Source organism: Salvelinus fontinalis, chromosome 32, assembly GCF_029448725.1.
Source record: "Salvelinus fontinalis isolate EN_2023a chromosome 32, ASM2944872v1, whole genome shotgun sequence".
Classification (NCBI taxonomy): Eukaryota; Metazoa; Chordata; class Actinopteri; order Salmoniformes; family Salmonidae; genus Salvelinus; species Salvelinus fontinalis.
In genome coordinates this window covers 39,680,949-39,704,530 of record NC_074696.1, presented here as the reverse complement: position 1 = coordinate 39,704,530, position 23,582 = coordinate 39,680,949, and the positions used below count along the sequence as shown (strand labels likewise).

General features: G+C 42.8%; 3 protein-coding genes across 7 annotated transcripts; 1 reads left to right on the top strand and 2 right to left on the bottom strand.

Annotated features, from left to right (window-relative positions):
- Nucleotides 1–348: 348 nt before the first annotated feature.
- LOC129831334 (borealin-like) lies at nucleotides 349–13,601 on the bottom strand. 4 transcript variants are annotated; one of them, XM_055894654.1, is made up of 10 exons: nucleotides 13,518–13,601; nucleotides 13,142–13,236; nucleotides 12,910–13,038; nucleotides 8,827–8,864; nucleotides 5,752–5,827; nucleotides 5,255–5,328; nucleotides 4,471–4,547; nucleotides 4,149–4,359; nucleotides 3,808–3,894; nucleotides 349–1,863 (listed from the first exon to the last, which is right to left on the bottom strand). In XM_055894654.1, the coding sequence occupies exons 2-10, from the start codon at nucleotides 13,227–13,229 to the stop codon at nucleotides 1,828–1,830; spliced, it is 816 nt and encodes a 271-aa protein (XP_055750629.1). In that variant the 5' UTR covers nucleotides 13,230–13,236; nucleotides 13,518–13,601; the 3' UTR covers nucleotides 349–1,827. The 4 variants fall into 4 exon arrangements, with proteins under 4 accessions (XP_055750629.1, XP_055750628.1, XP_055750630.1 ...); XM_055894653.1 differs by having other exon boundaries at nucleotides 13,142–13,595; XM_055894655.1 differs by having other exon boundaries at nucleotides 4,149–4,278; nucleotides 13,142–13,595.
- A 103-nt stretch (nucleotides 13,602–13,704) lies between these two features.
- Nucleotides 13,705–16,780, top strand: c19h1orf109 (c19h1orf109 homolog (H. sapiens)). 2 transcript variants are annotated; one of them, XM_055894652.1, is made up of 4 exons: nucleotides 13,705–14,214; nucleotides 14,315–14,494; nucleotides 14,674–14,792; nucleotides 16,379–16,780. In XM_055894652.1, the coding sequence occupies exons 1-4, from the start codon at nucleotides 13,946–13,948 to the stop codon at nucleotides 16,417–16,419; spliced, it is 609 nt and encodes a 202-aa protein (XP_055750627.1). In that variant the 5' UTR covers nucleotides 13,705–13,945; the 3' UTR covers nucleotides 16,420–16,780. The 2 variants fall into 2 exon arrangements, with proteins under 2 accessions (XP_055750627.1, XP_055750626.1); XM_055894651.1 differs by having other exon boundaries at nucleotides 14,674–14,807.
- A 280-nt stretch (nucleotides 16,781–17,060) lies between these two features.
- On the bottom strand, nucleotides 17,061–19,464 carry LOC129831331 (claudin-4-like). Its single transcript, XM_055894650.1, has one exon. The coding sequence runs from the start codon at nucleotides 18,363–18,365 to the stop codon at nucleotides 17,667–17,669; it is 699 nt and encodes a 232-aa protein (XP_055750625.1). The 5' UTR covers nucleotides 18,366–19,464; the 3' UTR covers nucleotides 17,061–17,666.
- Nucleotides 19,465–23,582: the final 4,118 nt, after the last annotated feature.

Below are 23,582 nucleotides of genomic sequence, written 5' to 3'. Positions count from 1 at the left end.
GTCACGGCCGGCTGCGACAGAGCCTGGGCGCGAACCCAAAGACTCTGGTGGCGCAGCTAGCACTGCCCTAGACCACTGCGCCACCCGGGAGGCCCTATGGGCTGTTCTTAAGCGTGACGCCACAGAGTCCCTGGATACAGCCCTTAGCTGTGGTATATTGGAAATACCAAACATGTGCTTTATTGCTACTGTAAACTGGTTACCAACTTAATTAGAGCAGTAAAAGTACGTTTTGCCATACCCATGGTATACGGTCTGATATACCACAGCTTTCAGCCAATCAGCATTCAGGGCTCTAACCACCCAGTTTATATTAACATACAAGCAATCCAAACACTAACAAAGGGGTGTTGCAATATGTTTAATTGTAGTTCCAAATGCCAGTTACAGGGAATGTGGTTTGAGTAGTTAATTTAGACGTTTATCCTGAACCATCTTGCAACTGAGCCCAAAACATACCTACGACGCAATTTAGTTTGCTATGGAGTGTGACGTTTCGTCAGTTACTGCTTTGACATTGACTAGTCTCTATTTTCCCCCCCAGAGGATATATTTTGGGATTGTCACTCATCTACAGTTCAAATCCCATTGCCTTATATTGCCGAGATTATACACCACACCTGTCTGAAATGGGTATCAGTGACACAAATTGAATTCCAGGGGAGTCTTTATGAATAATGCTCCCTCCAGAACTGAAAATGAGCAGGCTGTCTCACGGAATCAATGCAGGCAAACAGTCATGTCTAGTTGTCTCTGACTACAGCATATTATGGCAGCAAGAGAACATGAAAAAGACATGTATTTCTGTACTTTATTACTAGTACGACCACAGAGCTTCTTGTAAGCCTAGATCTGAACGCCTACAGAGCCACAACCCCCTGCCCCAAACCTCGGTCCCAACTTCCAATCACACAAATGAAGACGTTCTCCAGAAAGAGATGACATTTAAGGAAAATAACTGAACAAAAAAAGCATATTTACTTTCAAACAGAATTGTCCAAATTCCACAAAATTATCTAAAATACATGGACCTTAGTCACATCACACATTGAACTGGCACAACCACCACTATAGTGCAGACAAAGCTGTATTGTTGAGACAGGCCAATAGATAGAACATTGACAATAACAGGCTCCCAAATGAGTTTCAAACATGTTATGCTAGACTATGAGGAAAAGAGTGTAGTTAGGGTTCATTCATTTTGGTCATATTTACAACCTTGACATTATATAAATCACTATCATGGAAGACTAGGACATTCCCTTCCTGCATGCTTTGAGCATCCCTGAAGAATAGTGTCTCAAATAAAGTCATGCCTGACATTGATTCTTAAATCTAAGATTTAAACGAAAATAATGCAAAGAAACACCATGATGCAGATTGACAGAAAAATAGAAATATAGACAGTAGTTTTAAAAAAACATTTAAAAATGTGTAGGTAGAATCATGTACAAAAAAAATGCTGGGACTTCACAACCTGGCCGTGGCCGGGAGTCCCATAGGGCAGCGCACAATTGTCCCAGCGTCGTCCAGGTTAGGGGAGGGGCTTTACTTGGCCGGGGCTTTACTTGGCTCATCGCGCTCTAGCGATTCCTTGTGCTGGACCGGGCACCTGCAGGCCCGTCTCGGTCGTTAGTTGAACAGTGTTTCCTCCGACACATTGGTGCAGCTGGCTTCCTGGTCAAGTGGACAGGTGTTAAGAAGCGCGGGTCATGTTTTGAAAGAAGAACGACTTGACCTTCGCCTCTCCCGAGACTGCTGGGGAGTTGCAGCGATGAGACAAGATCGAAATTGGGGAGAAAAATGCTAGGACTGAAGGTGCAGAGGTCACTCGGATGTTCCACACAGTGTTGTGAGACGGTTCTGTGGAGAGCAAAGTGAACATGAGTTTCATGTAACAGCTACTCTTTTCAGTTTTTACAACGAAAACCCATTTCAAACCAGCTAAATAGACATGGCTAATGTTAGGCAATCATACATACTTTATCACAGCACTTTATATCTATTTGCCCACTTTCTGATTCTCTATTTTGCATATTGTTTACTGAATGTTAACAGATCTTCAACAAATATCAAATATTAGGTTAAGGGAATCTGAGCATACACACAAAAAAAAACAGCAGCTCAGTGTGATATTCTCCTGCAGAATTCATGGTTCCTTCTATTAAGGCAAATTGTCCAGGTCCTGAGGCAGCAAAGCATCACCAAACCATCACACTACCACCACCATGCTTGACTGTTGGTACGAGGTTCTTACTGTGAAACGCAGTGTTTGGTTTGACAGACACAAATGGGACCCATCTCATCCAAAAAGTTGACTCAAGTTTGCCAAAACGCACCTGGATGATCAAGACTTTTGGAAGAATGTTGTGTGGACAGATGGGTCTCATTATGCCTGGCAAAAACCAAACACTGCATTCAAAACATATATGGGTTGCGTGGTGCGACTATAGGCTATTGATGATTAGAGAAAGTTGCAAAAGAAGCTTGCGCTCTGGTCCTTGCCTCAGACTGCACAGCTATTCTCTCAAGTGATCAGACTTCTCCATTTAATCTTGTCTTTAATATGTCAAATATGTTTAGAATGTCTCGTTAATCAAATGAGCAAGGGAAGAAAACACAGACGTCATCCGCGCTCGAATAGTAAATGGAGGCAGCGTGCTTTCCCGCCGGTCTGTTTTTCAGACTACTTTGGTTTTATTGGGAAGCTGCGCTTAATAGGAGCAGCTGAGAAATAACACTTTCACTCCACAACAACAACCACGATTTCGCTACGCAACAGGTGATATTCCGCCCAACCCTGTTCCTGCAGCTACACAGAGCTTCATTTGTGAAATCTGTTCGGGAACATCGATGGTAACATGTTTTCGCAACGGAACCCATTTCACTAAACAGTTGACACCCCATCTGCAGGCTTGATAAAGGAATGAAGGAGAGAAAGGAGGACGGTAGAAAAGCATGGAGGTGAGATATTCTTTAGTTATAAAGGTAAAGTGTCACCATATTATGAAAATATAAAAATAAATCCCTATCCCTATTATTTATTCAAAATCAAATTCACTAGAATTGTAGGCTAACTATAATCCGCCCTGCACAATCAATGAACCGACAGCATCGACTAGTGCTATACATTCTCTACCAGACTCATGGATAGACATTTTGGAGCGTAGCGTAAGGTAATCAGTCCATCCAGTATGTATACTAATACATTCCACACTCAAAAAGGCCATTCCTCAAATTTGTTTCATTTTGGATGCTAGACCAATTATGTTCCAAAGACATCTTAAAATCAGTGTTGTTTCATGTTTGTTTTTCTGCCATGTGTAATATGCAGTAGGCTATGTATTGTATAAAAGTACAATCGTCATTTTTATTCCGAGTTTTCAGGCCTGGGCTCATAAGCTCTGGTTGTTTTTGAATGAATCATCACCGTAGAAAGCATTGTCCATTTCCTTGTCGTTAGGCTTTGAAACATCCACAAACAACCATGTTTTACTGTTTCAACCTGCTGTTGAACTTCTTTCTCCAAATTGATCATCACAGTGAGGTGAGATTTAAAATCATCATACTGTTTTGATAAGTCTGATGGGATTTTCGATTTCATTTGCATTGATGCCAGAGCAGTTAAGAGGGACTATACAGCCCTGAGTACCAGGCCATTAACAACACGATATTCGTTAGGGTACTTTACCAACACATGTCCTGAGTGCATAAGAGGATATTACCGTGACTCAGTCACATGCAATTTAACTGCTTTCATGTGTGGCGGTAATACGGTGACCGCGACAGCCCTAGTGAAGACCATACCTGTAGCAGACGAATGCTCCTTATGGCCGTCTCATCCAGCTGTCCCAGGTCCACACTGTCCATCTGACTGGCCAGCAGCTGAATGCTCTGGAACCAAAAACTCACTAGGTCAGCAGATTAACCTTGTCGACACACTGGAAATGTGTCCATTTCACTGCACCTATCCGGTGTGTGACAATAAAATAATAAAATCAGGTTGACACATTTTACACACACAGATACACAAGTAACATGAACACGCAAAAGGTCAGAGGGGTTATTGAGGGTATTTATCCAAGTCCGATGGTCACCGTTCAGAAAGGATCAGTCTAAAACCGGAAGGCTGATGGCAGCCTGCTTACCGCTCCGTTCCCCACAGGGACATTGATGACGATATCATTACCGACTTCTGAGATGGGGGAGCCGTTGGCCGAGATGCTGTACACCCTCTCCTTGTGGCGGGGTATCCTCGCCGCTGGGGTCTTGGGAAGCCTGGGGTATATGACAACAAGTGAAGCAGTGTCCACTAGCACAGTGGTACCCAATGTTGCTTTGGGGGCCTTCCTACTGGTCCTGAACACAAGTGGCAAAATAATATCAGAAAGTTATTTGCGTACATCCATAACAACCCACACCAACACATGCAAAAATATTAGCAGATTTTGGCTGAGGTAAGGCTCTTACTTTTTGATGGAGGTGTTCTGCTTCCCGCTTGACAGTGCTTCGGCCCTCTTTGACAGAGGTTTCCTAGTAGATTTGCCCTGAGAAATTGACCATGATGCAACACTGCAAGTTTGAGTTAAATATCGTGCAGTACTAATTACGATATGGGCTATTACTATAATTTGGAATAAAAATGTAAAAGCCTGGCCTCCCAGGTGGCGCTGTGGTCTAGGGTACTGCATCACAGTGCTAGCTGCGCCACCAGTCTCTGGGTTCGCGCCCAGGCTCTGTCGCAGCCGGCCGCGACCAGGAGGTCCGTGGGGCGACGCACAATTGGCATAGTGTCGTCCGGGTTAGGGAGGGTTTGGCCGGTAGGGATATCCTTGTCTCATCGCGCTCCAGCGACTCCTGTGGCGGGCCGGGCGCAGTGCGCGCTAACCAAGGGGGCCAGGTACACGGTCTTTCCTCCGACACATTGGTGCGGCTGGCTTCCGGGTTGGAGGCGCGCTGTGTTAAGAAGCAGTGCGGCATGGTTGGGTTGTGCTTCGGAGGACGCGTGGCTTTCGACCTTCGTCTCTCCCGAGCCCGTACGGGAGTTGTAGCGATGAGACAAGATAGTAATTACTAGCGATTGGATACCACGAAAATTGGGGAGAAAATGGGATAAAATGTTAATAATAAAAATAAAAAATAAAAATTAAATGTAAAAGCCTAAAGAAAGGAGGCTTTTGAGGACTACATTGAGTCTTCTGAAACTAAACACACAATAAGTCTCCCTAACCTTGCCAATGAATACAGCACTAACCTTCTTCCCTCTGGCCATAATAGTGTTCTCCTCATCCTCTGAACTTGTCCTGGCTTCACCTCTTTTCGACGTTGCTGCAGAGGGGAGCAGAGTAAGTTTAACATCCAGTGGGATCCCTTTCTGTTGCACTTTACCCCCTTTTTCTCCCCAAGGCAAAGGTCGAGTCACGCGTCCTCCCAAACATGACCCACCTAACCGCGCTTCATAACACCTGCCCACTTAACCCGAAAGCCAGCCGCAGCAATGTGTCGGAAGAAACACTATTTAACTGACGACCTAACCTGGGCGACGCTGGGCCAATTGTGCGCCGCCCTATGGGACTCCCAATCACGGCCGGTTGTGATACAGCCCGGGATCGAACCAGGGTCTGTTGTGACGCCTCTAGCACTGAGATGCAGTGCCTTTGACCGCTGCGCCACTCGGGAGGCCATCCAGTGGGATTCTAAGGAGTCACAGACACATAACTGGTATGCAGTATAGCAAAGAGAGAGACTTACCTTTTTTAGCAGTCTTGGGGGGAATAGTATGGACTTCAGCCATGATGCTCTCGACTTGTGCAGCCTCCTCTACTTTCTGGAAGTAGACAAATAGAGTGAACAGAGACTGTGTGTGGGTGGCACTTGATGTTGTGTCAAGACCATGGCCAGACTTAACTGACACAGTTTATGAAATATTCCATTTTAATTTATACTGAACAAAAATATAAAACATGTAAAGTTTTCCCCATGTTTCATGAACTGAAATAAAATACATTTTCCATACGCACAATCAATCAAGTTTATTTTATATAGCCCTTCGTACATCAGCTAATATCTCGAAGTGCTGTACAGAAACCCAGCCTAAAACCCCAAACAGCAAGCAATGCAGGTGTAGAAGCACAAAAGGCTTCTCGAATTTTGTAATTTTGTACACGAATGTTTAAAATCTGTTAGTGAGCATTTCTACTTGCCAAGATAATGCATCCACCTGATAGGTATGGCATTTTAAGAAGCTGATTAACCAGCAGGATCATTACACAGGTGCACCTTGTGCTGGGGACAATAAAAAGCCACTAAAACGTGCAGTTGTGTACAGATGTCTTAAGTTGAGGAAGCGTGCAATTGGCATGCTGACTGCAGGAATGTCCACCAGAGCTGTTGACAGATAATTTAATGTTAATTTCTCTACCATAAGCCGCCTCCAATATGGTTTTAAATAATTTAGCAATACGTCCAACCGACCTCCACATCCGGCTTCTTCACCTGCGGATTAAACTGTGGGTTTACACAACCAAAGATTTTTTGCAAAACTGTCAGAAACAGTCTCAGGGAAGCTCATCTGTGTGCTCGTCATCCTCACCAGGGTCTTGACCTGACTGCAGTTCGGCAACATAAACAACTTCAGTGTGCAAATGCTCACCTTCGATGGCCACTGGCACGCTGGAGAAGTGTGCTCTTTACAGATTAATCCCGTTTTCAACTGTACCGGGAAAATGGCTTATGTCAATGTTGTGAACAAAGTGCCTCATGGCATCGGTGGGGTTATGGTATGGGCAGGCGTAAGCTACAGACAACAAACACAATTGCATTTTATCAATGGCAATTTGATTGCAGATATGACGAGATCCTGGGGCCCATTGTCGTCCCAATTCTTCCATGGCCTGCATACTCAGACATGTCACGCATTGAGCATGTTTGGGATGCTCTGGATCAACGTGTATGACAGCGTGTTCCAGTTCCCGACAATATTCATTAACTTCGCACAGCCATTGAAGAGGTGTAAGACAACATTCCACAGTCAACAGCTTGAATAACTATACGCAAAGGAGACGTCTTGCTGCATAAGGTAAATGGTGGTCACACTAGATACTGACTGGTTTTCTGATCCACACCCTTGTTAGCAGTCAATCAGGAGATTAAGAGTTGACTCCTGTGGTGGTTTGGGCTCAGCCCTCTTTTCCCTGGATCAACACACAGTTGATGAGTTTCATTCATCCAGGTGACGGCACCAAGTGTTAGCAGTTGGTGTTACTCTTCAATATCACAGACCCCAATGCATATCAGGGGGAGAAAAATAGGTTTATTCAAAAAGGACAAATTATAGATGTTATGCTGAGAAGTAGATGTTCATTCTCCCCTGTCCTCAGTGATTCTCTCCACAGAACAAAGGGACAGGATGTAGTTTTATAACCCAACCCTAGCCTGTGGTTGACCAATTAGAATTCCTTGCAATAAAACTGGGCCAATGACCAAATAACAAGTATCCTGTTTCAGGCTCAATGCCTAGACAAATTCCTCCCATGTCTCGGCTAACGTAACGTTAAATCAATGAGCCTCCACACAGTCAGTCAGTGTGGGAACGTGATCATTGCACCCAAGATTGAGCTACAACTGGCTAGGCAGTTGGTAGCCTAAATCCTGCCTGATGTTACTGCTGTTCCTAAAACCATTGACATACGTTAACCTACTGTAACCACACAGAGAGAGAGTGTGTGTGTGTTAAGGTTGGGCGATTGCGATCCTCGATAGTCGATCACTATTGGGGGGGGGGGGGGGGGGGGGGTCTTTCTCATGGCTACCCATGTATTTCTATGGAAATATAACATTTATTTGGAAATTAATAACTATATTAGGTATTTTTAAAAGCATTCATGATTTGTGTAAATGTAATATACTAACTATTACTCTTGTTAAAAATATGAAATTGTAATACATTTGGTGAAACTTAAAGTTTAGGACTTGAGACTTGATTCTTGACGGTCTTGACTTGAGACTTGACTCGGACTTGTCTGTCTTTACTTGGGACTTGAGTGCTAAGACCTGAGACTTACTTGTAAAACAATGACTTGGTCCCACCTCTGGTAATAACAGTATCAATGGAAATAGTGTTTTTTCTGTAATAGGGAATTAGTGATTAACGGGTCAGAACAAAGTTGGAAATTGTTGTGCCCCCGTCTGTAATTTTCTTCCCGCATGTTTTGCAAGTTGCAATCAATTTTTTTGTTGATACACCGTCGTCTTTATATCCGAAAATAATAATATTGGGTATTATCTTTCCAAGGGATCCATCTGAATGCACCCGCCGACGTTCCTCTGCACAGCCACGCACAACTTTTTCTCAGCTTGCACAATTTGATTGGCTGCTGTCCGATTCAAACTGTAATCCGTTAAATGAAGAGTTGATGCGCTGCACACTTTTTATAATAGCATTCTTTTTTACATTTAGGCTTGGGGAGGGTATGAAGTCAGATCGAGTCATAAGGCTCAAGTCCAAGTTAAGTCAAGAGTCATTGGTGTCAAAGTCGAGTTGCAGGTCATCATATTTGTGACTCGAATCCAAGTTATGTGACTCGAGTCCACACCTCTGGTTAGTATTCTGCGTTGTGTATTATTTTCTAAATATTCTTACACCCACCTTTTTTTTTTAAAGGTATCTGTGACCAACAGATGCATATTTGTATTCCCAGTCAAGTGAACTCCATTGATTAAGGCCTAATGAATTTATTTCAATTGACTGATGTCCTTATATGAACTGTAACTCAGTAAAATATTCGATTGTTAAGTTTATATTTTTGTTCAGTGTAGAAAACTCACCGTGGCATCATCCACTGGTGACTTTGGTTTCTCTGACCCTGAGGGAATAAAGGAGACGTGTACTATTGTCAGATAAAAACAACATACGCTACATGACCAAAAGTATGTGGACACATACTCGAACATCTCATTCCAAAATCATGGGCATTAATATGGAGTTCGTCTCCCCTTTTCTGGGAAGGCTTTCCACTAGATGTTGGAACATTGCTGCGGGAACTTGCTTCCATTCAACCACGAGAATTAGTGAGGTCAGGCGATTAGGCCCAACATTTTATCCCAAAAGTGTTTGATGTGTTTGAGGTCAGGGCTCTGTGCAGGCCAGTCAAGATCTTCCACACCGGTCTCAACAAACCATTTCTGTATGCACCTCGCTTTGTATACAGGGGCATTGTCATGCTGAAACAGAAAAGCGCCTTCCCCAAACTGTTGCCACAAAGTTGGAAGGACAGAATCATTCTAGAATGTCATTGTATGCTGTAGCGTTAAGATTTCCTTTCACTGGAACGAAGGGACCTAGCCCAAACCATTAAAAACAGCCCCAGACCAATATTCCTCCACCAAACTTTATAGTTGGCACTATGCATTCAGGCAGGTAGCATTTTTACCTACTGTATTTATTTATTAATTTATTTTGCTCCTTTGCACCCCATTATTTCTGTCTCTACTTTGCACTTTCTTCCAATGCAAACCAACCATTCCAGTGTTTTTTTTAGTTTTTATTTTACTTGCTGTGTTGTACTCACTTCGCCTCCATGGCCTTTTTATATTTTTATTTATTTATACATATATCTGTTTGCCTTCACCTCCCTTATCTCACCTCACTTGCTCACATTGTATATAGACTTGTTTTTTTTTCACTGTATTATTGACTATATGTTTGTTTTTACTCCATGTGTAACTATGTGTTGTTGTATGTGTCGAACTGCTTTGCTTTATCTTGGCCAGGTCGCAATTGTAAATGAGAACGTGTTCTCAATTTGCCTACCTGGTTAAATAAAGGTTAAATAAATAAAAATAAATAAATAAATTCTCCTGGCATCCGCCAAACCCAGATTCGTCCATCGGACTGCCAGATTCTGAAGCGTGATTCGTCACTCCAGAGAACGCGTTTCCACTACTCCAGTGTTAAATGGCGGCGAGCTTTACACCACTCCAGCCAACGCTTGGCATTGTGCATGGTGATCTTAGGCTTATGTGCGGCTGCTCGGCCATGGAAACCCATTCCATGAAGCTCCCGACGAACAGTTTTTGTGCGGACGTTGCGTCCAGAGGCAGTTTGGAACTCGGTAGTGAGTTTTGCAACTGAGGACAGACAATTTTTACGCGCTTCAGCGAGCCTGTTCTGTGAGGTTGTGTGGCCGACCACTGCGCTGCTGAGTTGTTGTTGCTCCTAGATGTTAACTTCACAATAACAAAACTTACAGTTGACCTGGGCAGCTTTACCAGGGTAGAATTTTGACAAACTGACTTGTTGGAAAGGTTGCATCCTATGACGCTGCCACATTGAAAGTCACTGAGCTCTTCGGTAAGGCCATTCTTCTGCCAATGTTTGTCAATGGAGATTGCATGGCTATGTGCTCGATTTCACTTCATTTTAAGAATGTGAAAAGTCAGAATAATAGTAGAGAGAATTATTTCTTTCAGGTATTATTTCTTTCATCACATTCCAAGTGGGTCAGACGTTCACATACACTCAATATTTGCTAGTATTGCCTTTAAACTGTTGAAAATGGGTCAAACGTTTTGGGTAGCCTACCACAAGCTTCCCACACTAAGTTGGGTGAATTTGGCCCACTCCTCCTGACAGAGCTGGTGTAACTGAGTCAGGTTTGTAAGCCTCCTTCCTTGCACACGCTTTTTCAGTTCCGCCCACAACTTTTCTATAGGATTAACTTCACTAGGGTAGGGGGCAGCATTCGGAATCTTGGATGAAAAGCGTGCCCAAATTAAACTGCCTGTTTCTCAGGCCCAGAACCTAGGATATGCATATAATTGGTAGATTTAGAGAGAAAACCCTCTGAAGTTTCTAAAACTGTTCAAATCATGTCTGTGAGTATAACAGAACTTATTTGGCAGGCAAAACCCAAGGACAAACCATCCAGGAATTATATTTGAGATCACTGTGTTTTCAATTGGTTTTCTATGGAGGACTAGATTTATGAGGCACCAGGTTGCAGTTCCTATGGCTTCCACTAGATGTCAGTCTTTAGAAATTGGTTGATGTTTTTCCTTTGAGAAATTAAGAAGTAGCCCTTTCCTTTCTGAGTGTCAAGCCAAGTGTACTTTTTTTGTGTGGTCTGCTCGCGCAACTGTATATATATATATATATATATATATATATATATATATATATATATTTGAAGTCGGAAGTTTACATACATTGAGGTTGGAGTCATTAAAACTTATTTTTCAAATACTCCACAAATGTATTGTTAACAAACTATAGTTTTAGCAAGACGGTTAGGATATATACTTTGTGCATGACAAGTAATTCTTCCAACAATTGTTTACAGACAGATTATTTCACTTATAATTCACTATATCACAATTCCAGTGGGTCAGCAGTTTACATACACTAAGTTGACTGTGCCTTTAAACAGCTTGGAAAATTCCAGAAAATTATGACATGGCTCTAGAAGCTTCTGATAGGCTAATTGACATAATTTAAGTCAATTGGAGGTTTACCTGTGGATGTATTTCAAGGCCTACCTTCAAACTCAGTGCCTCTTTGCTTGACATCATGGGAAAATCAACAGAAATCAGCTAAGACCTCAGAAAAAAAATTGTAGACCTCCACAAGTCTGGTTCATCCTTGGGAGCAATTTCCAAATGCCTGAAGGTACTACGTTTATCTGTATAAACAATAGTACGCAAGTATAAACACCATGGGACCACACAGCCGTCACACCGCTCAGGAAGGAGACGCGCTCTGTCTCCTAGAGATGAACGTACTTCGGTGTGAAAAGTAAAAATCAATCCCAGAACAGCAACGGACCTTGTGAAGTTGGAGGCAACAGGTAAAAAATTATCTATATCCACAGTAAAACGAGTCCTATATCGACATAACCTGAAAGGCCGCTCAGCAAGGAAGAAGCCACTGCTCCAAAACCGCCATAAAAAAGCCAGACTACGGTTTTCAACTGCACATGGAACAAAGATTGTACTTTTTGGAGAAATGTCCTCTGGTCTGATGAAACAAAATGTTTACTGTTTGGCCATAATAACCATTGTTATGTTTGGAGGAAAAAGGTGGAGGCTTGCAAGCCGAAGAACACCATCCCAACCATTAAGCACGGGGGTGGCGGCAGCATCATGTTGTGGGGGTGCTTTGCTGCAGGAGGGACTGGTGCACTTCACAAAATAAATGGCATCATGAGGCATGAAAATTATGTGGATATATTGAAGTAACATCTCAAGACATCAGTCAGGAAGTTAAAGCTAGGTCGCAAATGGGTCTTCCAAGTGGACAATGACCCCAAGCATACTTCCAAAGTTGTGGAAAAATGGCTTAAGGACAACAAAGTCAATATATTGGAGTGGCCATCACAAAGCCCTGACCTCAATCCAATAAAAAAATATGTGGGCAGAACTTAAAACGCATGTGCGAGCAAGGAGGCCTACAAACCTGACTCAATTACACCAGCTCTGTCAGGAGGAATGGGACAAAATTCACCCAACGTACTGTGGGAAGCTTGTGGAAGGCTACCCGAAACGTTTGACCCAAGTTAAACAATTTAAAGTCAATGCTACCAAATACTAATTGAGTGTATGTAAACTTCTGACCCATTGGGAATGTGATGAAAGAAATCAAATATTAAATGATTAATTCTCTCTATTACTCAGACATTTCACATTCTCAAAATAAAGTGGTGATCCTAACTGACCTAAAACAGGGACTTTTTACTTGGATTAAATGTCAGGAATTGTGAAAAACTGAGTTTAAATGTATTTGGCTAAGGTGTATGTAAACTTCCGACTTCACTGTGTATTTGAGTGCGTGTGTGTGTGTGACACACAAAAAAGTATCTAACCAACCTTTCCCATGTGGTTGTCATCAGGTGCATGAGTCTTCACCTAACTTACCACAATGATCAAGCCAGTTCATCTGTCTCACTGCTTTTGGCAGCTTGATCACAGCCATGTTGAAGAAGTTGTCTGCATCTTTCAGGAGGCTGTTCGTCCTCTCCTTCAGCCTTTCAACTACAGTTTTCACTGAAAATAGAACTTTAGTATAACTTCTCCAGCCTCACGTTAACATTCACATAATGGCTAACAGCCAATTTGCATATACATGCTCTGTGTCATTGGTCCATACCCTCACTGTCAAAATCTTCGAGAAAAGCCTCCAATTTGTCCAACTTGGGGTTTTTACATTGTTTGGTCGTCCTCTTTGGTCGTCCCATTGTGACTCTGTACATTGGTACCAACACTAAATTGGTGCTTGGGCTAGTCAAGCAGCTAAAATGTTTCTAGTGGTAACTAATGTTAGCTAGCCCTTTTCACGAAATGTTGTTAGTTACGTTAACTATTCAGGCATCATGAACTAGCTAACGTTACATTATTTAGCCAGATAGAAACTGCTCCGTTTCAAAAGTCTGTTTCACTTCAGATTTGAAATACATAAAATGCAATGGTATTCTAAACATTGAGGTTAGCTATTTGACATTATATTTCATTTCATTATGAATTACCCGGTGACGTTTTTTTCTTTATTTCCAAATTAGAAACGTAATCCCCCTGCTCCCTCTCTTTCCAGCTGGCGAAATTAAAAAATGTACACGCAGACGCAGAACGTGCCGGAGACCAGCCAATAAGAATACTCTTTTACTTGACGTCATTTTGGAACCATTTTTAGCCTATCATTTCGAAGAACCTCCATGTTTAGATCACTTGACCGGAAATGTAATAAAATAACGTGAGGAGGTAAAATGTTGACTGGAAAACTTAAGTGACAGTCATTTTTTAACGGAATCGTCCGTTTTTAGATTAAGTTAAATGTTTTATTTATTTCGCTTTGTATCATCTTTATTCCAGCAAATCATTTCGTTGTCTTTTTTAACCAGCCACATGGCTTTCGCTGTTCTGAGTTGTAAGGTGTGTTAACTTAATAGCTAGCCAAATGTCGAAGCCTGTGTTATTTTCGGTTTACCAAACATTAAAAAAATGTTTTCAAATCTTGGAGAACAATCAGAAAGTATGGAATTCAGTTTTGGCTGAATGCAAGCCTTTAATGGTTTCACTTGGAAACCTCGAAGAGCAGTTGAGGGCGTTTCAAAAGGTCCAAATCGCCAATACCCCTCTTCACACCTTTCCTGATCTGCGCCAGCGTCTTCACTTCAAGCTCATACAGGCAGTGGACATAGTTTTGGGAAAACTCACTGACAAAATGTAAGATAAATGGTAGCTCACTCCATAAACTCTTGAAAATAGTGCAGAGAAAGCTTGAACACATTTTTGAAACCACAAATGACCCTCTTATTTCTTACAGGTGTTCACTTCAGTCTGTACGAGATGCTATCAGTAATCAGGTGTCTGGTGCGTTCCAGTTGTATGAGCAGAATATAGACAGCCTTGACCTAGCTACATGCACCCAGAGATCTGCAGTCGCTCCATCCATCGCTGACATGTTGGAGTGGCTTCAGGATGCAGAGCGTTACTATCGTCAACAGTATCCTTTCCGTGTCACTGTATTACTGTACCAGTACTAGGGGTGTGCAATACATTTTTGATGCTGAAACGCATCAATTTAGTGTGTGGCATTATGCTTTTTGAAATCTACCATTTGGAAAAGGTTGTCCTATTGTTGATTTGTGTGAGAAAGATAGTTTTCCTCATCTACATGTACAGGTTTCTGAGAAGAAAGAACTTGCTGCTGACACTGAGGGCAGATGACCTCTCCCTTCTGGAAACTGCTCCCAAGAGATGGGAGTCCCTGGAAACACCCAGTGGAGAGGAGAGCATATCAGGTAAACCTAAAAATGGTAAAACTATTTTCTATATATACAGTGCTTTCAGGAGGTTTTCACACATCTTGACTTTTTATACATTTTGTTGTAATACTATGTGGGATAAAAATGTATGCAATTGTAATTTTTTGTCAACGGTCTACACAAAATACTCTGTCAAAGACAAAGAAATAATCAAATAAAATAAAAATACTTTATGGAAAATAAAACATTAATATATCTTCATTAGATAAGTATTCAACCCCCTGTGTCAATACATTTTAGAATCACCTTTGGCAGCGATTACAGATGTGAGTCTTTCTGGGTAAGTCTCTAAGAGCTTTGCACACCTGGATTGTACAATTTTTGCACATTATTCTTTAGAAAATTCTTCAAGCTCTGTCATGTTGACCATTGCTAGACAGTTATTTTCAAGTCTTGCCATAGATTTTGAGGCCAATTTAAGTCAAAACTGTAACTAGGCCACTCAGGAACATTCAATGTCATCTTGGTAAGTAACTCCAGTGTATATTTGGCCTTGTGTTTTAGGTTATTGTCCTGCTGAAAGGGTAATTTGTCTCCTAGTGTCTGTTGGAAAACGGACTGAACCATTTTTTAATCTAGGATTTTGCCTGTGCTTAGCTTTTTCTTTTTATCCCCCCCCAAAAACTTCCTAGTCCTTGCCGATGACAAGCATATCATAACATGATGCAGCCACCACCATGCTTGAAAATATGGAGAGTGGTGCTCACTGATGTGTTGTATTGGATTTGCCCCAAACATAACGCTTTCTATTCAGGACAAACATATAATTTCTTTGCCACAGTTTTTGCAGTATTACTTTAGTGCCTTATTGCAAACAGGATGCATGTTTTGTATTCTGTATAGGCTTCCTTTTCATTCTGTCAATTAGGTTAGTATTGTGGAGTAACTACAATGTTGTTGATCCATCCTCAGTTATCCCCTATCACAGTCATTAAACTTTGTAACTGTTTTAAAGTCACCATTGGCCTCATGGTGAAATCCCTGAGTGGTTTCCTTCCTCTTTGGCAACTGAGTTAGGAAGGACGTCTGTATCTTTGTAGTGACTGGGTGGATCGATACACCATCCAAAGTGTAGTTAATAACTGCACCATGCTCAAAGGGATATTTAATTTCTGTTTTTTTTAACCAATCTACCAATAGGTGCCCTTCTTTGCGAGGCATTGGAAAATCTCCCTGGACTTTGTGGTTGAATCTGTGCTTGAAATTCCCTGCACGTCTGAGGGACCTTACATATTGCGCACAGAGTCCATGCAAATTATTGTTAAGCACATTTTTACTTCTGAAGTTAAGGCTTGCGATCACAAAAGGGTTGAATACTTATTGGCTCAAGACATTTTCAGCTTTTAATTTTTCATTAATTTGTAAACATTTCTAAAAACAATTCCTCTTTGACATTATTGGGTGTTGAGTGAGACAAAATCTCAATTTAATCCGTTTTAAATTCAGGCTGTAACACAATGAAATGTGGGAAAAGTCTAGGGGTGTGAATACTTTCTGAAGGCAGTGTAATTACCCTCACCGAATGTAATCAACTCATGTAGTTATTCTGCCTACTCTTTCAGATACACTGTTTAAAGTGTCCTTTTTCATCGAGTCACAGTGAAAGAGAACTACAAGATGTCTGCAAGACGACTAGCCGGTGGATGTGATTGTCTACTGTCAGATGGTCTACAATAACAAGACTCCGTAATGGGTTGAAGAGTAAAAGAACAAACTGGGTTCAGGTTGTTCTTGACTTGGATGCGTCAGCCCTGATTGGTGCAGAGCACCTGGATGTGAACAAAGGAGAGGACTGAACAAGGCAAGGACAGAGCGTCAGAATAGTAACAGAGCTCTGTTACTATTCGAGCTCAGGTCTTTGCTGTTGTATCACTGTTGACTTCTGAGCCAAAAAAAATTGTGGACAAACATTTGAAATGTCATGGAGTATAATATGAGAAATAATAAATCGACAACTTTTGTTACACCTCTCTTGCTCCAACTATCTGTTTTATTCAGGATCCCATTTCCTCAGATCAAACGGTTGGCCCTTGCTAACCTGAAAGATCAAATGAATTTGACAGGCACTCCAATAGCCTATAGGAGGGTTAGATTGAGCCATCATTATATTACCCAAGGTCAGAGCAACAGGAACACATTGGGAGTTGTGCACAGCTGAACATTTAGCACAGAGGAGGCCCCCAATACTCTGGGCAAACAATGAAAAAAGATCAGCTCGTCATGAACTAAACATATGAAACACCATTGGGAAAATCTGTTTATTCTTTTACAATTTTGACTTATTCAAACTCAATAAAATAGTTATGAGACAAAATCTGTGAAGTAATTTAACAGACATCTGAGAAGAATTGTGAAAGAAATCACTCCAATCTTCACAACACAAGGCACACAAAACGAATATCTTAAAAGATGTTTATGGTGATTGATGTCGTGTCTTCCAGGCATTCGCTGAAGTATTGTGAGCTGTCCGTGCACTAATACTATGTATCACGGTGTAATAAATGTGTATTGTAGTCAATAAATACATTGGAATACAAATGAGGCGAATAATGATAGGCATAATGGAAAGTCTCAAACAATATGTAGAGATGAATATGTACAAATACATTTGAAAAATATTAGTTCCAATAAATAAAAATGCATCAGGTTCACAGTAAAAGAGTGAAAGATTACTGCAGAGTAGAGCTTCAAATCCAATGCTTCCCATCTTCAAAACCTCCCAAATCACAACTCCTCACCCCCACTCACAGTCCAAAAAAAGTTTCCTTCGCCTGCCTTCTACTTCCTCTTCTCAACTTTGCTCCTTCCCATACTCCAATTCATACAATTATAGTCACACATTTTCTCTGACTACACATATTCTTTCAGGGGCACACTGTTACAGGTAATAGGTTTCGGAGGATCAGGTGCGAGGGGGGAGGGGCGCAAGTTAGGAAAGCTCCGGCCCATGTATCCCTGGTGGTACTCCCCTCCTCCCCTCTCGATATGGGGGCAGGTGCTGCTCAGCACAGCCCCGCTGATTATCAGAATAACTGCAGATGCCCAACCCAGGTAGATCGCTTGGCCCAGCTCTCGCTTGTACATGGCAGGCACGTTGGGGTTGTAGAAGTCCTGGACCACCGTGTTGGCGGTCCAGGAGACGGGCACCAGCACGCACAGGCCCGTCAGGATGAATAGCACGCCGCCGGAGAGGGCGATGCCCGCCTTGGCGTGGCGGTCGTCCCCAGCGCACGTGGTGCACTTCATGCCGCAGCAGGACACAGTACAGGACAGCCAGCCCAGGAAGATGGCCACACACATGAGGGCACGAGCTGCCTGGAGGTCCGGGGGCAGAGCCAGCATGGAGTCGTAGGTCTTGCACTGCATGTGGCCCGTGGTCTGGTAGATGCAGCTCATCCAGATGCCCTCCCACTTGATCTCGGAGGTGAGGATGTTGCTGCCGATGAAGGCGGACACCTTCCACTGAGGCAAGGCCGTCACAGCGATGGCCATGACCCAACCTGTCACCGCGCAGGTGAAGCTGATCAGCTGCATGCCTGTGTTGACCATGGTGGCTGCTCTCGATGTCTTCTTACCACTGAATGTGACCTGTAAAACACTTGTCTATGTCCTCTTTCTCACTTCAAGGCCCGCTCTTTTGCTCCACCTGCCCTCTCTGTCTGGGCCTTTCACAATCCTGGATTTGAGTCACTCACTGTCCTGTCTTAATCTACCTTCCCTTCTCAAGCTTCTTATGTCTCTGTGTTTCTTTTCAACATCTAGTCAGATGTCTTCAACTCTGCGTTTTTCAACTCCCCCCCTCCCCCCGGTGATAGTCTTCTCTTCCTCCACCACCATCCGTCACTCCTAGCTCTCTTACTTTCCCCCTCTTACAAACTGATGAATTATTGAAGAGTCAATAGCTGTGCAGCCACGAGTGGCAGCTCACCTATTTTTGATTGATCGAGCTTCAGAAACGGCACCGTCAGGCCCAGTGGGTTTGTGGGTAGGGTATAATTGATGTCATCCACTTCTGTCAGCAGCTCTGGCCCTCTAACTTCACACGAACCCAAGCGCTGAGCTGATCTAGGTGTAGCCTTACCTAGATACGTCAGGCTGATCAAATCTGATACTCGATTCAGGGACGTCACGTAATGCTATCGCTTGGAGTAAAAAAACAACTGATACTACAGTCCTCTATGAGCAAAAAGGTCCACAGAAGATAAACAAAACATGAACAGATGTCTTGATGAAACACAAATAGGCCTTTGTACATTTATGTCCTTTGTCCAAGTGCATCCTAAATTAGCCTCCAAATGAACCAAAGCTTGATGCCAAAGTTGTTTCACCGCTAAAGCTTAAAATGTGTTATGTCTTAAAGAACACAGCCTTGGAGAGTGAAGAGGCATCTGGCGCCTGTTGAAGTGTCTTCGTCACAATGCTCACAAAGGGCTCAGAGCCTGCCGAGCCACTTCAGACTCGACGTAGGTTCAGCTTGCTGCCCTTCCCCCCGCGCATGCAAACCCAAATGGGTCGGTCCAATCTGGGTGTTAGGGTATAGATAGCGGGCAAGACCACTTAGTCAAACCCCCAGGTAAATGGAATAGTAGGTCCGTCCCTCCCATCTTCAGAACAACCTCAGTGATACCGTCAACCTGTGAGAGCAACACCGTGCCTGGAAAGAGAAGGGGAACTAGACAGCACAGGGGGAGGGAGAGGGGGAGAGTGGTGCCTGTCGGTGGATCAATTAACACAGAGATAATCAAGGGGGCCTCTACAATGGGGCTTAAATGCCTGCTTTGCGCTACATGGCTGAATGAGCGCTCACAACTCTGTTTTTTGTCTGGGGGGGCTGCAGTGAAAGGGAGAAATGGCAACAACAAAAGAAGGCGGATAGGTGGAGTGACTGTTTGCGGGCAGAATGAATCAGACTACAAAGCGCAACACCCACGTGAAAAATACAGGTCAGCTGTAAGGATTCACTCTCCATCCAAGGGATGGAGAAAAGTGGTGTTACCTAAACAAGTCTTCTTAAATTTACTCACATAAAATAAGTGCCGTGAGTGTAATTTTTACATTGAGATAGTTTGTTTCTTCTCATTTCAAGAGAGATTGAATCAATGTCTATGGTCACAAAGCACTGGTCTTACATATCAAGGGCTGATATCCCATCTTGTGGATTACACCAATGGATTTACATTGTTTACTGCTGACCAGTGCAGACATCAGTTAACTGTGTGACTGACGGAGAACAAATTCTTTATTTTGTTTATCCGCCGTTTGTTTCTGATCTCCTGCTCACCACATCTCATTGAACCTCGGTGTGCTGATTAATTAAATAGTATGGTAACAAGATCTGCGGTTCGAGTTTCCTTCCTCGTGTGAGTGTGACCTCTCCTTGGCAACGGTGGTCATGACAACAGCACGGGACACAGGAAATGGAATAGAAGGAGTAGTGATACAAGAGAGGGGGAAAGGGGCAGGGATGATGGGGATGCACAGGCTAACGACAGCTGTCCATTGTGAATGAGACATATTGGCCCATGGTACTGCATATGATGAATACCACATCGTAAGAGAAGGCTGTAGCGGAAATCCACTGGAATCATTAGCACACACTAAAGAATACATGAAAGTCTAAATAAAATGTTCGAAACCCAAATATAAAAAAATATTAAAAAAAAAAAATCGGCAGGTTTTCATTGATTTGTCTAGTTGGTGCTCCACGTACACAGAACATGTTTGACGGAACAGGCAGTGCACACCCTAACACACGCAATAGCAGTAATTGTTCAAGATGGACATCCCTGATTTAGTGTAATCATCTCCAAGATAGTTGTATCAGCTGACTACATTGTCCAAGTCAACAAATGCTGCCTTCAAATTTAAAATTGATCTTTGGTACATGATAGTGGCATTGTCATAAAATTAGTGTCTTATCTTTTGTTAACCTAAACTGAGTAAGGAGGGTTTTCAGGAGTCCCATCTCCTCAGACTGCTATTGCTCAGCCAGTAAACTGGTAAGTGACCTGTTCTGCTCATTGAGAGAATGCCGCCATCTACTGACAGATTAATGTAGTACATCTAGTTGTGATTGTGGACTAGTTCTATTATACTGTACATGAAATTCTCTAGAGTGGCAGCCCTGTAATCACGCAACTCATTTATTATACATTGTAAATGGAGCAGAAGACCAGCATTTGCCCTTTGTGTCATGTGTGGTGTTGGGGTAAAAAGCAATAAAGGAATGAAGAGAGGAAACACCAGTGTATGATATAGGCATAAAATACCAATTTATTACTTTGCACAATAACACAAATATTCCCTGCAGGCTAAAAAATCAAATAAAAAAAATAAAAAAGTTTTCAACATGTCACATAGCAATACAGCGAGTGATTAGGCGCCTTTGTGGGAGGGGCCTGGGGAAGCCCCACCCCCTCCCCAGCAGGTCAGACAAGGTACCTTTCTATTGCAATTGGACAGTCACACAGCTCAGACCACTAGCAGAAAAAACAGCAGAGCTACACATCAGAATAAAGAAGAAAATTAAATTACACAATGCCAAATAACAAACCTGTAGTCATTATATCAAAGAGGAATTAAAAAATAAACTCATGCTCTCTTTCAAACGGGGCACAGAAAGAATGGTTCTTTAAAAAGGTTAAAAAGGAGGTATTCCTGTGGCCGTGGACACCTTGGGCCGAGGCCCCCCACAGAGAGGAAGTGCGCTTGTGTGGGTGGCCAGCAGGGTGGCGCCACGAGACAGGACAGCCCCAAGAGGCGTGGCAGGGGCACAAACCAGGAAGTGGAGGCCTAAATGGACGCTACACTGAGGCCTGTGCGGGGGCGAGAGTTCAAGTCTTTACTGGGCCCACTTTTGAAGAAAGTACCTCGTTTGTCTTCGGGCCACAACACAAAGGCTCGAACGCTCAGCCTCTAGCGGCCTGTGCCTCCGTTTTTTACTGACATTTGTGTAGGAATCTTTAAAATACGTCTTGAGAGTGGACAATATTGCTAGCCTATAACAGTCTCACTAAATTCATAAACATTTACCATATTTTCCTCCTGTCTCTTAATAAATATAATTCTAAAGAGATTTTTTTGAGACAATACTCTGGCATGCAGGCGAGCAAAGTCTAAATGTTACCTTTTTTTAAATTTTTATTCTCAGAGCCTAAAGAGTAGTCCACTGAATGCACATTCCCACTGATTGATACAGGCAAAAAACAAGTTACAGAAACACAAACAGCGATAGAGAGCAGACCAACAGCCACGTCGACAAGAAGAATTATAGCTTTTTCCTCATTCGAAAACTGGATTTCGGGTTAATATTGCTTTGCAATGATAATATGTTCAAAACTGGGGAGTAATCAACGCCTTTGGATCCCCTGCTAGGAGACCACACGCACATCCTGGACAATGCTCCAGTCTGGTCACACCCACAGGAACACACTCTGCAGACGACCACACCAGGCTGAATCAACGCAGCACCCTTGCCACGTGGGGAAACTAGTGCACGTCTCCACAACAGCTTAGCCCCGCCCCTCAAACTTATTGCATGCAACGCCTGGACCGCCACCATGCTCCCCTCCCATAGGCAAGCGCCCACGCCCTCGACAGGTAGGCGCTCAAAACTCATTCATAGCAAACCTGCTGCTTTACGGATGGTTTATTACAAAAGGGTTTTTCGCTGAGCCGACCCCCCCGACGAGGCGTGCACGCCGCCGTCGACCCCCTCCCCATCATCACTGCGAGTTATGCACAACCATAACCACGACTGTGGTTAAATTGTATCTTTAACCGCGGTCGTGACTGGTCAGGTGTCATTAGATCCAAGGGCAGTGCTTATGCTTCATGTTCATATCTGGTGTTCAAAACATTATTTCATTAAAAAATACCAGAAGTTTAGACTTGGATAGATATACTTGTTCAAATACACACAAACTATCATAGAAACACATTATGAAGTTCTAAAAATGTAACTCATTGCCTATTGCATACCTCTTCTTACCACTGTCTGTCCCAGTTTCTTCCTAATGCCAGCCCTGATTGTCACCTTTCATCCATTCGAACCGAAACCCCCTGCTGCCAACAATACTCACCAGATGAGCACTGACAGTAGCCTCCTGTTTTACCAGTCAGGAGTAACAGTGATAGATCAACACAGATATTCCCTACTGGAGAACACAGCCAAACCATTCACTACTACCATAAACTACTACATAACTGAGGAGCAGAAGGGCGCATAAACTGATACACCTTGGGCCTCCCCACGCCAGAGGCCCCACCTTGGGCCTCCCCACGCCGGAGGCCAGAATGCTACAAAGTGTCCAACTCTAAACCCAGCCACTGATCTCCTAACTACACATCTGGTTGCTGCCGGTCTGATAATTATCATAATCGTAGATAAGAACATTAACAACAACAATAAGAACAACATCAAATATACCAACTATGTCTGAACAATAGTTAAGATTAGCCACAAAAACAGTTTTATATTAAACTCTTACAAATTCTGCTTTTTGATTTGTATGTATAAATGCATAAAAGGTAAGAGAGAGTGCCCTCTGTTGCTTACCTAGCGTCCCCGGTCAGTGCAATGAATATGCCGGTTGCAAAGGAAACCCCAAAAGTTAAGTGAATGTGTTTCCTGCTCTGAAAAATTCAGACGACTAGCGCCTTGCTAAAAAACATGCTCCACTCCAACAATGTCATAACCGTTGTGACAAACAAGTTTAAGGGATGGATCCCCTTCCTCACACGGGGCACCAACTAAGGCGGCTTAGC